At 40.9% G+C, this 18389-nt stretch overlaps 1 protein-coding gene across 1 annotated transcript in view; it reads left to right on the top strand.

The window, feature by feature from the left end:
* The window catches only part of PAK5 (p21 (RAC1) activated kinase 5), a 101084-nt gene that overhangs the window by 43830 nt on the left and 38865 nt on the right, over window positions 1-18389 (top strand). Inside the window, exon 2 of the mRNA XM_008703345.1 lies at window positions 15414-16199. Coding sequence (XP_008701567.1) covers window positions 15414-16199 — 786 coding nt within the window. The remainder of the gene's footprint in view (window positions 1-15413; window positions 16200-18389) is intronic.

Genomic DNA, 18389 nt, shown 5'->3' on the forward strand with positions numbered 1-18389 from the left:
CATGGTAGTGCTTATTAACCCTATCTGCCAACACCTGGCAAGCCTGATTCCAGGATATAGCCAAAGTCCCACCTTTGCAGAAGCTGCCCTCAGGGTGCTACGTATTTGCTGGAAAAAACAAGCAACCACTTGGTTGGGTGCCACTCCAATGTATTTTAACAAAATAATTTACATAAAAGATCACCAACGTCCAGCTTGCTATATTTTTACGTGTGCAAGCCTTCATGGGATGACCATGACCCAGACGAAGATAGAGAACGTTTTCATTGCCCTGAAAATTTGCTTGGGCCTCTTCCCAGTGACCATCCTTCCCCTGGAGGTAGCCATCATCTCTCTGACTTCAATCACTAAAGAGAAATGAGCGACTAATAGCTAGGAATGTTCGGTAAAGCTGACCTTGATATTTAATGGACTTTGAAGTTCAATGTTTCTGAAACTTTTGGACTATTTAGAGCCCAGCTTTTCTCTACTTTTCTTTTCCCCCATGGGGGAACATAATTTTTTTCTTGCCATCTAAGATCAGTCCATCTCTGAAATATATAGTACGTAATGACAATACTGACTTTATACTCCAAAATGTTATTTAAGTGCCTAGCGGTTTTAGTTCCAGATTAACAAGTTTCTTAGCATTTCTTATGCCTCGAAGAGATCCTTTTCATGTTTGTTAAAATCACTTAAAATGTCAGGTGGAAAAAAATTAAAGCTTCAGACACTCAAAGGTAAAATTTTGTTGACCAAATGTAAAATAAATATGCCTTGTGCATCTTTATATAGTCTATAAGAAAGAAAAACTTTTGACATTTAGCATTGCGTAGTAGCAGTATTTCAAGAATCATATAATTAGTTGGCTTGTTTTTACAGGGGGAGGGTAGCTACTGATGTGTAGACTACACATTTTGTTCACTTCTAAATTTTTAAATGTCAAAATCTTGAGCAAATGTGATGTAACAAGAAGTCTCCTTTGTCGAGCTGACAGAATTTTGAAGTTGCTGTAAAGGCTAATTATTCCAAAGAGCAATCACCTTGTTTTCCCCCCAATTCCCATAATTCAGGGTTTTAAACATCTTTCTTTAAGAAAGTTTATTTTTAATTAAAAATATTTTTTTTTTTTTTTGTAGAGGGGGCAAAGGAGGAAGGAGAGAGAGCACCTTAAGCAGGCTTCACGCCTAGCATGGAGCCTGATGTGGGGCTTGATCTCGCAAACCCTGAGATCATGACCTGAGCTGAAATCAAGAGTCGGGCCCTTAACCAACTGAGGAACCCAGGTGCCCCAAGAAAGCTTGTTTCTGGAAATATTTTCTATTACCTTGCCTTGGGTGTGCTTGCTTGCTTCTCATTGTCTCACGGAGGGGCTGGGTCTTCTCCCTGCGTGCTTTGTCTCCTTTCCCACACCCTCAGAGGTTAAAGTTGCAGTTGCTGACAGGCTTTGCTGTGATTTTCATTTACTGAGGGGCGGCACCCTACTGCCACTGAGTGACACTGGGCAAGCTGCTTGGCGTCTCTGGGCCTCATTTCCTTTCTTTGTACACAGGAATGATAATGCTGTCTATCTCAGGGTCTTGTGAAGGTTGAATATGGGGAAACCACACAGTGTTTAGGTCAATGTGAGTGACTAGAAGCTCTTTGAAACGGATTCGTGGAATATTGGCAGTCATTTCATTGATGTCACAAATTATTTAAAGCTCAGATCCCGCATGGACGGTACTCAACTCTTATCTATGGTATCATCTCTGTGATGCCTAACATTGAACCAGAACCCAACCAGCCTGCGTCTCTATTTGCTGTTGCTTGAAAATTCCTTTGAGAACAGGATATGATCTCTTTTTTTTTTTTTTAAGATTTTTATTTATTTATTCGACAGAGATAGAGACAGCCAGCGAGAGAGGGAACACAAGCAGGGGGAGTGGGAGAGGAAGAAGCAGGCTCATAGCGGAGGAGCCTGATGTGGGGCTCGATCCCATAATGCCGGGATCACTCCCTGAGCCGAAGGCAGACGCCTAACCGCTGTGCCACCCAGGTGCCCCAGGATACGATCTCCATTAACTTGGCCCACAAACACAATTGCTTCAGGGGTGGGCCGTCTGTGTTTCGTGTTCCCTTTTGCCATAGAAGCACAGATGATAAGTGAGCCGAGTCTGTTTTTGGTGCTGAGTGACCCTATCCCACTGACACACAGAGCATTCAACTTACCAGGAGGCTTTTTTTGTTTTTGTTTTTTGGTGCAGCCCATGAATCAATCACTAGAACGCTTTTCCCCTCCAAAAGAGAAGGGGACAACTGGTGACAATCTAGTTTAAGAGTCAGCTGACTTTTTCTGTGGAGGGCCACGGGCCATGTGGTCTCTGTCATGACTACTCAGCTCTGCCTGCTGTGGTCCAAAAGCAGTCATACACTATACATAAATACACGTGGCTGTGTTCCAACAAAACTTATTTACACAACCAGGCTGGATTTGGCCCACAGACCATAGCTTGCCATCTCCCACTTTGGGTCATTGCTGTCCAATAGAAATATAATGCAAACCAATATTTAATTTCACATGTTCTAGTAGCCACATATTTAAAGTTCTTGGTATATTAAAACATACGAATTTTTAGACATTGAAAAGATAGAATAAAAAAACTTGGAATAGTAAGGAACAGGTACCTTACCTTATAAATAACTTAAATTTGATGAAGCCACCTGATATCTAATGGCTTAAGATTTTTTAAGTGGTGATAGGAGATTGCACAATTGCCAAAATGCACATTTTTTTAAAGATTTTATTTATTTATTTGACAGAGATAGAGACAGCCAGCGAGAGAGGGAACTCAAGCAGGGGGAGTGGGAGAGGAAGAAGCAGGCTCATAGCGGAGGAGCCTGATGTGGGGCTCGATCCCAGATTGCCGGGATCACGCCCTGAGCCGAAGGCCAGGCGCCCCCAAAATGCCCATTTTTGACTGATTTTTATAGTCTGAAAGAACAGAACCAAAATTCTAACCATGAGTCTATGTCAATTTCAAATAATTTTAGCCATAAAAAAAAACTAAAAGCAACTTGGCCAAGCCCCGTTGGAACTCCGTGCTGACTCATCCTTTATGATAGGGCAGAAGCAGGTGTCGAGTGGCTCAAAGATTAAGAGGCTTCGCTTAAGAGAAGCCCGCCACCCCAGCAGTCATCTCTAAAGAATTTCTACTCATATAAATGCCTTGTTCTCTGGCCACATTAAGGTTTACCATCCCTACCCGTAGACACACAAGCCTTTACTCCCCTGGCAGTCTGGTTCACCTGCCCTGGTATAAATGAGCCCAGCTCCGAGCTTTCATGCCTCCTCTTCTGCATCTCCCTGCTTGGGGCAGCGTGGAGGAAAGCGGCATCTGGATGAATTGAATTGGGGCTGGCTGATCCAGGATGGCTCATCTCTGATCTTCCAACAGGCCAGTCCAAGCTTGTTCACCCAGGAGAGGATGGGGACAGAGAGGGCAGCAGCTGACAAGGCTTCTCACAGCCCCGCCTAAGAATTGGTATAATGTCACTTCTTTCCACTCTCTTTTTGTCTAAGCCAGCCATATGGCCATGTCAGATTCAAGGGTGGGAACTCCGACTTTACCACCTCCTGGTCTGAAAGACTGTAAGTCCGCATTGCATAGAAGGGGGGGATACTTGTGCCCATTTCAGAAGCAATCCATCACAGAGACTGATATCAATCTCTAAGGTTGGCCTGTGTGATATGCTGTAATGAATGTGCCTTCTTCTCCCCTGCGTGAGTTTATATCGCATCCTGAAATACTGAAAAATAAAACGTTTGTTCAGATGTGGTCCCCCTCTTACTGATACCCTAAAATCAAGCTGAGATAAGCACTTCTAGTCACAGGTCTCAGTGCTCTGTCTCAGGCTTCAGGTGTTCAGTGTCATTTCTTCTATATTAAATTCTGATGTAAAATTCCCTAACCTTTCCATGTGCTATAGTCGCATCTTAGGCTGGGCTCCTCAAAAGTAGACCTGAGACAAAGGCTTGTATGTGAATTTATCTTGGAAAGTGAGCTTAAGGTTCATAATTCACATTGCTTCCCTTGGTATCCCTGGAGCTGGTATGGATGCCCTGTCCTTCATGACCAATGCCAGTTGTAGAGAGTCAGCCTGGGCACACATGATAGGAACACTAATATCAAGTCTGTCCCTGCCTCTCTTCCTGGTCTGCTTTCTAATTCTGGACTCGCTATAATCATTATTATTCTATTAGTTAAGGTAATTCTAGCTTCTGTAACTTTTTAACCCTTACATGTTAGTAAATAAGCTCAACAAAATAGAAGTTTATGTCTCAATATCCAATGTGGATTTTCCTAACCAGAGCATGGTATCCCATGTGGGCATTCGGCAATGCACATTCTACCACGTGGCTCCGGCGTCCCCTCGCCACAAAGAGGAGCCTGCCAGGTCTTCTCCATTCAGCTGGCAGACAGGAGAATAAAGAGAAGAAAAGGCATTTCTTTGTAGCTTTGGCCTGGAGGGGATACATATCACATCCTGCTCTCATTCTGTGAACTCTCATTCTGTGAGTGCGAATTGGTCCCATGGTCTGTCTAGATGCAAAGGGTGCTGGGAAACGTGGTCCTGGCTGGGAACAGCTTTGCAGCAATACCTTTACATAATGGAAGGGGAGTACACATCCTGGTGGCCAGCTAGGGTATCTGCTACATCAGTCAAGCATACTGATATCCATGCCCATGGGTTTGTGAGAAGGGAAACCTGTCTTCATTTTTAATTTTTTTTATTGTGAAATCTATGTCTAAAAACAGTGTGCTGCATACGTCTTGTGTCCCATCTCACATCTTTTAGGCCAGCTTTTTTCCCACCGACCATTGCTGAGGCAACCTGCTCTTCCCCTCCGTTGCACCACTTACCTTTGCTATCCAACATGGCGGTTTCTTCACTGCCACCTTGTGGGGCGCACGTGGGAGTCCCCTCAGCCATTCTGACAAGAAGATGGTAACAGGTTGATGAATCCTTCCATCTTCATTTCTTTGAGTGGTCAGTTCTGAGACAGGCTGCACAACTCCTCGGGAGAACCGAGCCCCAGTTGTCCACAGATAACCACCTTGATAACACACCCTTGAATTGACTTCCTTCTCTGTGTTCCCTTACTGTTCCTAACCTCATTTGCCAAAGTAGACTACTCACGTGCAAGCCTTTGCCTCAGCTCTGCTTTTGAGGAACACAGGCTCAGGTGTGAATATAGCACATGAGAAGTTTAAAGAGTAATTTTAAATTCTTATACATACTACCCACGTTAAGAAATAGATGGTGGACTCTTGTCTCATCTCCAAGTACTCCCTGCCCTTAGAAATGAGTTTTTGTTTCAGTAAATGAACAAATTAATAAACAGAGATACTTCCTTAGACCTTATTGCTACCTAGACCCTGAAGCAGAAAACACCAAGCCAATAATAATAAAGTTCCCAACTAGAATACTCATAGTCACAAACCAACTTTAAACACATCTATGAAACACTTCTGACCATTACCCCTGGTCAAACTGACTTCCGTTAACTTCAGCCCAACTGCCTCACATTATAAGCAGCAAGAACCAGGGCTATAAACTACATTTGCTTTGCCAGATTAATGATAAACAGAAAGTCACCTTTAAGGATTATCCTTGTATGGAACTGGCCACTAAATGTGTCCGATTCCCTGTGTTTAAAGAGGCAGGAAAAATGGCAAACAGGCCATTTTCCAGTTCATGAGGAATCTTGCTTTTTACTAAATTCACAAAATTGTTCTTAGACATATTGTAGCTTATTATAATTTGTGCTAAACATAACACTAGTTTTAGTGAAGGAATTGGCTTATTTGGATTCTGTATGATCATTACATATTTCCTGAGAAGATCTTAATGACTAGAAGTCCTCACCACTGGTGCCACTTGGAGATATCCTGTCCTGATTCTCCTATTTTCCAGGAATATGAGATTCCAGCTATTCACCCTATTAGCCCCACCCCCTGTGGTTACCAAAATGATGTATGTAGAAAGCTGAAAGAAAACAGAAGATCCGAGGTCTTCTGGTGTTAGGAAATACAGCTGAGAATTAGCATTTCTTGCCATAAGGATTCAAGTATTTCAGATCTGTCTGTCTGTTGTCATGTACACAGCTGTTTCCAGCCACATTCCTTAATAAAACAAGGGAACTGGTTCTCTGCAAACAGGGTGAGAATTCAGATAAGTTGTTGAAAGTAGATACTTTCTGAGAGATTCCTGGTTTGTACTTGAGTCACGGGAATATTTAGCTTATTGACCTCCGGAGAAGTGTTTACCCAGAACGACAAAATAGAATACGTTCTCGAAGAGGGTAGAAGACACTGTTTTTTAAAAAGAAATGCAAGGTCTTATTAGGGCAAGGCTGTTAATTACACACTTCATTGTTGTCAAGGTTAATACAGTTTGTGAGAAGAGAGGCCCTTTTTCATCTCTTCCTCAGAACAAGGGGAGACAGCTGTGCTTACGGATAGATCCATTATAGCTTATCACTGGCCGGCAGCCTGAGGAAGGAGCACCATGAAATATGGCCGCTGTCACCAAGACAGCAGACGCTGAGCTGGGCCAGGCACAATGGAAGGACAATGAGAACCAGGGTGTCAAGCTCAAATAGATTGGGTTGCATTGATTTTTAAGGCCTGGCTCTTCCGCAGCATGAAATTCACCGATACTCTTGTTATTATATTATTGATCTCTAAAACTGCACAATCTTGCTTTCATAAACATCAGACACCGACAGCCGTAAATTCTTATATTTTGAAGCCTGGTTAAACCATGTTGTAAAATTCTGCGTGTTTGGATTTCATGATCATTGCTTTGCTGTTTATGATTCCTTAAAGTGAAACCTGTGTCAGGGAAACAACTACCACCTCGGTTGGATCTTCCTGATTAAATAAGGGTCTTTAACCCTTCTTTTCTTCTCTTCCTTTTAAGCAGGTCAACAAATTATTTTTCATAGATATTTACATTTTGCAAGCCCCTGCTTGTCAACACTGATTTAGTAGTTTTCACGGAAAGAGAGAAAAGCATGTGCTTCCTTTAAAAGTGATACATTTATACCATCTGTAAATATCTCCAAATGCTAAAAAGGCGATCCAAGGAAAGACCAGGCCTTATATAGCCGGTAACATTATCTTGGGGGTTTTCTTTGTTGTTGTTGTTGTTGTTGTTGTTGTTGTTGTTGTTTTGGTTTTTGGGGTTTTTTGGTTTTTGTTTTTGCTATAGATAAAATTTTCTTCTGAAATTTTCAAATATCCGCAACCACACCTTCACTTCCGTGGCACTCAGGTTTTATTCATCAATAACGCTAAGATTTATAGCTTCATACTAAGATCATGATACTGTAGAAGCAGGTGTGCCAAAATAGTGAAATCTGTTGAAGTATTCATTTTGGTTAAACATTAGAAATATTTCACCTTTATAGGGAACGGGAAAATGTTGCAAAGTGTAGCTCCTGGCAGCCAACTGTAACATCAAATAATTTTAACACAGTATGTATATATGTAATACTCTATATACATGTATATGCATATATCATGTTATCTAGAGATAAAATATATTTAAGACTATGCTATATACTTAATAAAATATGTATTTAATACTATATATATACACACACATATATAAAATCCTGAATCCTATTAAACTGAGAAGTATACGCCAGTCTAATGTTTTTTATTATGAAAGTACCCTGGTTGTGGAAAATCTGGAAAATACACTAACCCCATTGAGTACACAGTGTGAAGAGCAGAGCAGCAGCGTTCTCACTGCCTAGGAGCTCATTCAAGATGCAGAATCAATTGAGCTACCCTAAGACCCAGCCATTGCACTACTGGGTACTTAGCCCAAAGATACAGACATAGTGAAGAGAAGGGCCATATGCACCCCAATGTTCATAGCAGCTTTGTCCACAATAGCTACATTGTGGAAGGAGCCGAGATGCCCTTCAACAGATGACTGGATTAAGAAGTTGTGGTCCATATATACGATGGAATATTACTCAGCTATCAGAAAGAACGAGTTCTCAACTTTTCTTGCAACATGGACGGCACTGGAGGAGATAATGCTAAGTGAAATAAGTCAAGCAGAGAAAGACAACTATCATATGGTTTCTCTCATCTATGGAACATAAGAACTAGGAAGATCAGTAGGGGAAGGAAGGGATAAAGAAAGGGGGGGTAAGCAGAAGGGGGAATGAAACATGAGAGACTATGGACTCTGAGAAACAAACTGAGGGCTTCAGAGGGGAGGGGGTGGGGGAATGGGATAGGCTGGTGATGGGTAGTAAGGAGGGCACGTATTGCATGGTGCACTGGGTGTTATACGCAACTAATGAATCATCGAACTTTACATCGGAAACCGGGGATGTACTGTATGGTGACTAACATAATATAATAAAAAAAAAAAACATTAAAATAAAAAAAAAGATGCAGAATCTCAGCCCACTCCTCAGACCTATCGAATGAGAATCTCCCTTTAACGGGCTCTGCAGGTGATTTGCATGCACATTAAGATTTGAGAAGCACAGGTCTAAGATATATAGCACCCTTAATCTCCCCAGCTAGAGATGACCACTGTCAATACTTTACCGTATTTCTATTAATCTTACTCTTCTGGACATATCTTTCCATTTAAATAGTTGGAAGTCTAATTTTGTTAATTTTTATGACTCAGACATTACATTTTTAAGAAAGATGCCAGTAGAGTGCTGACCATGACTTGAAAGTATTCCATTTTTTTTTAGATCTGTAAGCAATATTTATTTGGCATATATAACAATTGTAGTTAATTGAAGATACATCTTTAAACTCAAGAAATTTGTGTTTTGCATCTCATTACTAATAATAGTTTTTAAAAGTCTAAACCATCAACTCTTCCATTGTATAAAGCTGAGATTGATTTATTCTATTATTTGCAGGTTTTTTCCCCTAAATCACTGTCAACCTAATTTAAAAGTAAGTTTTAACTTACAAAATAGTTAAATATCTACCATTTCTTTGTACTTACTGTATGGCAGAAATCATGCCAACTGTTTTACACATATTATTGAATCACATTAACCCAATGAGGCAAAAATTGAGCCTTGCCATTTTGTGGGTTAGAAACCATGGCTTTAAAAGGTTAGGTAACTGTCCTACCAAACCCACAGCTGGTAAGTGCTGTGAGCCTGATTCGAAAGAGGGAAAATAAATACTACGTTGTTTTTAAAAAGTGTTTCTTATTCAGTGAGAGTCTTTATTTTTTCTTCTAAATAGCATTTAGCTCATAGCAATATTAATTTTTCTCCTTTCACGTGAACAAATATATAGAATTCTGTTTATTGAGTTTACTGCTATAATTTTGCATGTAAACGGAACATACATCAGTAAGTGCATGGAAACAGCAGACCCTCCAGCTCAGGTCACAGATTAATTCATGTGTTCAAACAGTGATCCTCTCATCTCCCAGAAACATCTAAATGAACTTACTTGGGAGACAAAATTGTGAAATAGTTGTTTATGATTGTTTGGTTTTTCATATTCCAAATATAAGATATTTATAGCACAATTAATGAGAGGAAAAAAGGACTCTTCTAAACAGAACTTCATTATGTTATCACCTAGTCATTTAAAAAATACAGATAATATGGATACAGACATATTCTAGATCTCTGTTACAGCTTTAGCTGTTACTGGATGGATGGATGGATGGATGGATGGATGGATGGATGGGTGGATGGATGGATGGATAGGTGGTTGGATGGATACATTGATAGATGATAGAAAGACATCTAAATTCCTTTCTCACAGTATTCCCCAGAAACAAAGTGACTGAGTTTCAAGTCTGCACATTCAGCTCATTAATGAAATTAGAAGAGTTTTAGTGGGACAACAGGAAGATTTAAAGGACTCAGCAGTTTCAAAGGAAGTGTTCAATAATGCCCTGATTGATCACAAAAGAATCACACAGGGAAGGATTTTTTTTCCTTCTAAATATCTGTATCTTGGTAGTGAATTTCTAAGACTAATAGCCCAGCCCCATCATAGCCATTTATTAATTTGCTGAAGATGAGCTAACAGGTTCTCTGGATCGTAATTCCTCAGGACAAGTGATTGAAATGCTAATTTGATATGAGTGGGGGACCCTTCCTCTGTTATCATAAATATCCACATAACCCTAAAGATGGTGGCATCTTAACATACTCTGATCATCTCTGTTCCTCCCTCACTGAGTAAGTGATGAGCTGGTAATCACCTTTTTTTTTTTTTTTTTTTTTTGCCATCCGAGTCCATCTATTATTTCCTCCTGGACCTAGCTTGTAACTCTCCTCTTCCTGAAAACTTTCCAGGATTTTTAGTTTGTTCATCTCTGATCTTTTCTTTACTCTATAATCTTAACGTTTTAACTTGCCTTCATTGACGAGTTGTATTTAATGTTCTTTACTCATTTCAGATTTACAAATTCGTGTCCACTGGAAGGCAGTGCATACATTGGTGTGTTTCAAGCCTGCTATGTAATCCCTCCCTCCGTCAGTCTCCACAATTCCTAGAGGTGGCTGGGAGGGGTATCACTAGATATCAAGTGATAGTATCCTTTTTATAAATTGGAGAATAGGTAATGAAAAAAGGATGAAACTAAATCACATAGCAAATGTGGCTGAAATTAAGACCAGAACCTAGAATTGCCCATATGCTGTAAATTCAGCAACTCATCACTAGGGGATGGAGTGCACAATAGAAAATACTTACTTCATTGACCCATTTTTGATGGATTGGGATGCCACACAGCGAGCGTTTGCATTGCCAACTGGTGCTGTTTTGTTTAGCTCAAAAGAGTCTGAAGAGTATCTCAGAAAGAGAGCTAGACTAACCTGAAAGTAATGTAACATTCATTGTGTGTCAGCTATACTTTGATTTGAGAGAGGGAGGAAGGGAGAGAGAGAGAGAGAGAGAGAACACTAGACTAGAAGAGAGAGGGTTTGGGTTTGAATCCCAGGTCTGTTACATATCAGTGGGCAAAGTCAGGTCTGAGTTTTAGATTTACTCAGGAAAGGAAGGAGGAGGCCTTGATGATCTCTAGATTCCTTCCAACATTAAGATGCTGGAAGTGATTCTGTGGTCCCGAGCTGAATATTTCATGTATTCAGAGATAGGAAGGGTGGAGGCAGACAAGAAAGATTAATATTGTTTAAGATGGATAGAATTTAGAAAAATGATTTTTTTTTCTGGGATAGAGACCCAAAGATAACATTGAACATGAAAAATTTTAATATAGTGAACTCTTATTTGTCAAGTTCAGAGAAAGTCTGGATAAATTTTTGCTAAAGGATTATCCAAGCAGCTCCAATAATTGAGAAGGTACTTAGAGACCTTGGCATACCTTATAGTCATTATTCATGTGGCACATCAGTCAATATGGATGCCTGGGATTAGAAATACCAGGAAGCTACTTTTGGGGAAGACCATGAATTCCTGAGAACATCTTATTGAATAATGTGCCAGTTATTGATAGAGAGAACAGGAATGTGCAAGAGTATAATGTCTGTCCAGAATGCCGGCTAAAAGGACTTTTAGTTGAGCCACCGTGATATAAACAAATCAATACTATTTTCTTAAAAATGTGTACAAAACATGGCGCGCCTGAGTAGCTCAGTCAGGAGAACATCTGACTTGATTTTGGCTGAGGTCATGGTGTCAGGTCATGGGATCAAGTCCCAAGTCTGCTTAGGATTCTCTCTCTCCCTCTCCCCTTGCCCCTCACCTCCCTCACACACTCGCTCACTCACTCTCAAATAAATAAATCTTTTTTAAAAAAATTGTACAAAGCATAATTGAAGAAGAGAGGAGGCCAGTTGTTAGATCCACAGAAACAGTACCTATGTCTAAGACAGTTTGAAGAGCACCCTGAATAAATAGAAGGAGAAATGAGGAACAGGTACGATACAATGGAAGTGCAGTAGGAAGCTGCTCCGATAGACTTGGGAGTTTTGAGGATGAGTCACTAGCATTCGTACTTAATGCATCAAAAGATGACCATTTCCTCCTTCCCTCTTCCCTGTGCTTACCCTTCCCTATTCAAGGTATTGCTTCTCCCAAGTTCATCTGTTGGGGTGGGTGTAGACGCTGTCGCTCTGAGAGGAGGTCCCAATGTACACATGACAGGTGGTTCCTTTTCTGTCTGGCAAATGCTCGCACAGAACGTCACCTGCTTGGACAATCAATCCATTTATATCCCTCCCCCACAAACCATCATAACACTCCGCATACTGGAATGCTATTCAGTGGTTTTTAAAGAAGAATGGGGGGAAATTGGCTATTAATTCACAGAACCTGGATTGACCTTAAATGCATGATAGTAAATTTAAGAAGCCAGACCAAAAGGCTCCAGACGGTGTGATTCCCTTCATATGATATTCAGGAAAGGCAGAACTATAAGGATGGAAAACAGATCAGCAGTATACCAAAGGTGTGGGGAGAAGGTAGTGTCTGACCAGGAGAAGCCCAGAAGATTCTGAGGGGGGGCAGGTGTGGAACTAATTTGTATGGCCCTGTAATGGTGAATACATGATGCTTCGCATTTGTCAATACCCATAGAACTTTCCAGCACAAAGAATAATTTTTTAAGCCAACCAGGAGATCAAGAGGATCCCACGCTGGAATACAAACTGTGGTAGAAGAATGTAACTGTTACACATGTGTGATATAATGTCATTGAGGGGGTGTGGAGGTGTTACGTAAGTAACTTTGGAGGACAGGGCTTTCTTTTGTTGTTGTTGTTGTTTTTAAAGATTTTATTTATTCATTTGAGAGAGAGAAACAGAGAGAGTACCCAGCATGGGCAGAGGCACAGGGAGAGGGCCTGGAGATCACGCCCCAAGCCGAAGACAGATGCCAAACCATCTGAACCATGCAGGCACCCCAAAACAGGGCTTTCTTTGAATGGAATCTATAAGCCCAAAGTCCAAAAAAAATGTACTAAACACTGTACTCTAACTGTCAATGGTGTTTCCATGGTGGTATGGGGCAATTATTCTGAAACTGCGATATCTGTATACCAGCATTGAATAACCAAAAGAATGGCAGGTGGAGATTCAGGTTTTTCACTGTTTTTCACCCACAAATAAGAGGGAAAGCTGGAATGAACCATGTGGTACTAGATTAGATTCAGAGACAACACTACAAATTCATGTTTAGCTTAATGTAGTTACAGGTGGACAGATACACTTAGAGATGTGTGTGCATACCCGGGGAAGTGTGTATCCATGTACTGCCTGGCTCTGTGGACTGAGAGGCCCCGGTAGCAGTGAGCACACCCAGCATCCAGGTACTAGTTTCTAATATCCTTACCCCGTTAAAGGAGCCAGGCCGCTTGGAGGAATGGTTGATTTTAGTGCAAGGGCAGGGAACTGACCAATGAACCCTCAGCATCTTGTGGCACCAAAAAGTAAGGAAGGGCTCGAAAAATAAGAGGATGGGGCTTGTGAAAGGGACAGAGCAGCCAATCTGAAAGAACTCTCAATAACTAAACCTGGAACAATAAAAGCAACAAAACAAAACAAAAACATAGTTTAGGATTATAATCCAAAGTATAAAACACATATCCATGGTTCTATATATACTGACACAACTAAATGATTGAATAAATAAATAGGATATTCAAGTCTCCTGTGTAGAAGAATTACAATTACGTCATGTAGATACCCCTTCTCAGGGAGGGAGAGTGATTTACTTCCAAGGGTACAGTTTGGAAAGCCTGGAAGGAAGGGGAACGTCACTGTATACTGTGGAAACCTGGTGGACACTACCTGGGCCAGGTGATCAAGGCCAACATCACCAGTGATAAGCCATGTTGATGATAGGCACACTGGATATGATGTGATTAAATTGGTGTCTTACTCTGTGATCTTTCTGCCTCCTGAACCAATAACCTCATTTTGACCATGAGAAAAACATCAGACATTCTTAGTTGAGGGATATTCTACAGAGCCCCTGACCACTACTCCTTAAAACTGGCAAGGTCATCAAAAACAAGGAAAGTCTGAGAAACCATCACAGACCAGAAGAGACTAAGGAGGCAGGACACATCAGTATGAGATATCCTGGATGGGACCCTGGAACACTAGGGGAAAAGCTAATGAAATTCACATAACCTGCAGAGTTTAGTTAATAGCAGTGTAAGTTGCCAAACAGTAAGGTATGTATGAGAGCTCTGTATATTCTCTTTGCAACCTCTCTGTTAATCTAAAGCCATTCCAGAATTGAAAGTTTATTTAGAGGAAAGGGGTACAGACCAAAAGTCTTCATCCCAGACGGTTTGGATGGAAAAAACCAAAACCTTGTCTTTCATCATGGAGACTTTGAGAAGCACTGATCTATAAAGCGTATGCTCTAAGAGAGCTTTTGACTTTTCCCTCTAGTTTGAAATCCTCTGTTCTACTGAGATGATTTTGAACTCCTTTGCTACTTGCTCAAAGGTATTTTTCTCTCAAAATCCTGGAAGTCTGAAGTCACAACACTTTGTTCTTTGTTCTTTGATCCACCCCCGACATATTTTGTGGCAAACCTTGTCATCGTCAAGGCACAGCTGACTGGCTTTGTAAGTGGTTTGTGATTTCTTTCTGTTCCTGGTATCCTGGTGTTATTCAGGTTCATTAAAGGGAACACTGGGGCTTGGCAGTTTGTCACTAAGCTTCAAGTACAACCATGTCAATTACTGAGCCATCCGGACGTCAGCGATGATGGTGCGGACGTGTGCCTGCTAGCAGGCATTACCGTTAGATGCTTCCTGACAATATCACATGTGATCACAAATAAAGCCTCACAAGTAATCTTCATGCTGTTCCTTACTTAGAGTTCAGAAAGTGCCTTCCTCTTCCATAAAATCTGACAACTTCAATTTTCATATGCCTTCCACAAAAGGGTAAAAAAAGTATGTGTGCCTGTTTATGGGTATGTTACTACTCAGGGGATGGTGTTTACCGGTTTTACAGATCTGAATAATGAATGTAAAAAATAACAAACATGCTTTTTCTAACCAGTTATAGACTTAAAATTATAATCAGCTTATTGTTAGAGGGTCAGGGGGTATTATTTAAAGAGGGGAAGTGATGGGGAGGTTTCCCCTCACTGGTAAATAAGGCAATGATTGCTTATATCGTCTTCTAAATGGCTTTTTGATGTTAAATTGACCTACCTATTGAGATAGGTAAAAGAAAATTTGCAACGTAAGATTGTATAATATTTGACTTATTTTACCATTGAAATCAGTCAACAATTTTTTTTTCAATTATCATTTTTTAGGGGATGTTCCTGGGGTCTTTTTTCCTCTGTGGTTTAAATTAGATGGAGTAGGGGTGGGATTCTAACATCAATTTGAAAGCATGAAATGTTTTCTTTAAATGGCTTTCCCTTTACTATTCCCAGACAATCGTTAGAGGAAATAAACCGTGCAAGGAAACCTCCATCAACGGCCTGCTGGAGGACTTTGACAACATCTCCGTGACTCGCTCCAACTCCCTAAGGAAGGAGAGTCCGCCCACCCCAGACCAGGGAGCCTCCAGCCACGGTCCAGGCCATCGGGAAGAAAATGGCTTCATCACCTTCTCGCAGTATTCCAGTGAATCTGACACCACTGCTGACTACACGACCGAGAAGTATCGAGAAAAGAGTCTCTATGGTGACGACCTGGATCCATTTTATAAGGGCAGCCATGTGGCCAAGCAAAATGGGCATGTCACAAAGACCAAACACGGGGAGGCCCACTATCCTGAGATGAAGCCTTGGAAATCCGATCTCGCCAGATTTCCCCTTGATTATCACACACACTTGGACTCGCTGAGCAAACCAAGTGAATACAGCGACCTCAAGTGGGAGTACCAGAGAGCCTCAAGCAGTTCCCCGCTAGATTACCCATTCCAATTCACGCCTGCTAGAACTGCGGGGACCGGTGGGTGCTCCAAGGAGAGTCTGGCGTTCAGTGAAAGCGAGTGGGGACCCAGCCTGGATGACTATGACAGGAGGCCCAAGTCGTCCTACCTGAATCAGACCAGCCCTCAGCCCACCATGCGGCAGAGGTCCAGGTCAGGCTCGGGGCTGCAGGAACCGATGATGCCCTTTGGAGCAAGTGCATTTAAAACCCACCCCCAAGGACACTCGTACAACTCCTACACCTACCCTCGCTTGTCCGAGCCCACAATGTGCATTCCAAAGGTAAAGTTCACTGCTTCCTTCCCTCCCATGTGCAGGCACCCCACAGAGGCGCTGCTAGCATGACCTTCTCACATAGATTCTAATGTGTTGCTTTGCCTTTTAAGTGAGAATCCGTGTTGAAACCCTACCTGATTTCCATCCACGAGCCCCAAGCGCAGAGGATATAGGGCAAGACACATTTATTCGTTAAAATCAAAGTCTTCGGAGATCTCCTACAGGGTTTCTGATTAAAAGTCAAAAAAATTCTTTATTTGAAAGATATCCTGATATACTACTAATAAATATTGTGTGCTCATATTATACTAAGTCCTCTGTTAAGGAGCATATGATTGTAAGCCATTAGATGGAGGAATACAGTGGTTCCCGCATTCTGGCAAAGGAGCTGTTGAAAAGGGGGAAGAAGTCAGGATTACGTGGTAAGTTTTTAATAAAGTTCATTTTAAAGTTAAATTTTAATATAATAACCATTCTAACAGGTGTGGGGTCCTAGCTCATTGTGGTTTTGATTTTTCTCGGATGATGAGTCATGTCTAGAACCTTTCCATGAACCTGTTGGCCGTTTGTATATCATCCTTAGAAAAATGTGTTTTCAGATTCTTTGTCCATTTTTTGATTGGGTTATTTGGGATTTTTTTGCTGTTGAGTTCTATGAGTTCCTTATATATTTTTTAACCCTTTAACAGCCATGTGGTTTGCACATATTTTCTCCCATCCCACCGGTGCCTTTTCATTTTGCTCACCTTGCCCTTTGCTGTGCAGAAGCTTTTATTTTGATGTAGTCCCACTTGTTTATTTTTGCTATTGTTGCCATTTGGTGTCAAAGACTAAAAGTCATTGCCAAGACCAATACCAAGGAACTTACCCCCTATTTTTCTTCTAGGAATTGTATGGTTTCAGGGCCTACATTCAAGTCTTCAATGCATTTTGAGTTAATTTTTGTATGTGGTGTAAAACAGGGGTCCAGTTTCATTCTTTTACACATGGCTATCCAATTTTCACAGCACTATATATTGAAAAGACTGCCCTTTCTACATTTGTATATTCTCGGCTCCTTTGTTGAAAATTGATCGAATATATATACATATATACATATGTATGTATATACATATGTATATATGTATATATATACATATATATGTATATATATATGTATATATATACGTATATATATATGTATATGTATATACATACATATGTATATATGTAGGTTTATTTCTGGTCTCTGATCTGTTCTATTGATCTATGAGTCTGCTTTTTTGCCAGTACCATACTATTTTGATCACTATAGCTCTGTAATATTGTTTGAAATCAGGAAGTTTTGTTCTTTATCAGGATTGCTTTGGTTATTTATGGTCAAATACGATTTTTTATGTGTGTGATATAGTTGAAAACTTATGGTAGAAAGCTGTGTAGGTCAAGATCATAGAGAAAGTTCTGTCCAGAGGCAATAACATTTCATCCCTGGTGTCATATTTGCCCCAGTGACCTGTTGCGTCCACCAAATAGTCATTCCTAGCTTCTGAAAAATCAAGATATTTCACTTAGAATCTTCAGCTTCTGGGTTTTAGGCTTCTCTCGGGAAAAAAAAAAAAAAATGGGATGATCTGATATCCCTGGGCCCACATTTTCACCTAGCATTGGAAATGGAATTGGCTGGAGACAAAGGCTCCCCGTTAGAGGGGACAGGCCCTGCCCAGCCCACTTCATTCACCTTTCCCATTAGCCTAATCTCTAGAGGCATTTGGGATTTAATATAACTTACCCCAGCAACCTCTGCCTACTCATCTCACAGAAGGAGAAACTAAGGCCAGAAAGTCACATAGCACACTTAAGGTTTCAGAGTTAGTTGTTTGCAAAACAAGGACAAAATCCAGGTCTGGTGTTAATCCCAGTCCCATATTTTTCCCTTTATGTGGGCATATGATATTTAAGGGGCTCAACTGCATTTGCCAGTAAAACCCATGAGAGGCCCCAGTGGCCACCAGAACTCTAGGCTAAGTAGAGGAACAGGAGGAGGATGGAGGGAGGGGATAAATTGCTTCATTCCTTCCTAGATCCCTCTCCCTACAGACTTCCAAATATAAGGCAAAGCAGACCTGCTCTGAAATCTAGTTTTGTTAAACCCAGAAACAATGCAGAAAACTATTGTGGCTCAGAAAACAACAACAACAACAACAACAACAACAACAA

Source organism: Ursus maritimus, unplaced genomic scaffold (genome assembly GCF_017311325.1).
Source record: "Ursus maritimus isolate PB19 unplaced genomic scaffold, ASM1731132v1 scaffold_22, whole genome shotgun sequence".
Lineage (NCBI taxonomy): Eukaryota > Metazoa > Chordata > Mammalia > Carnivora > Ursidae > Ursus > Ursus maritimus.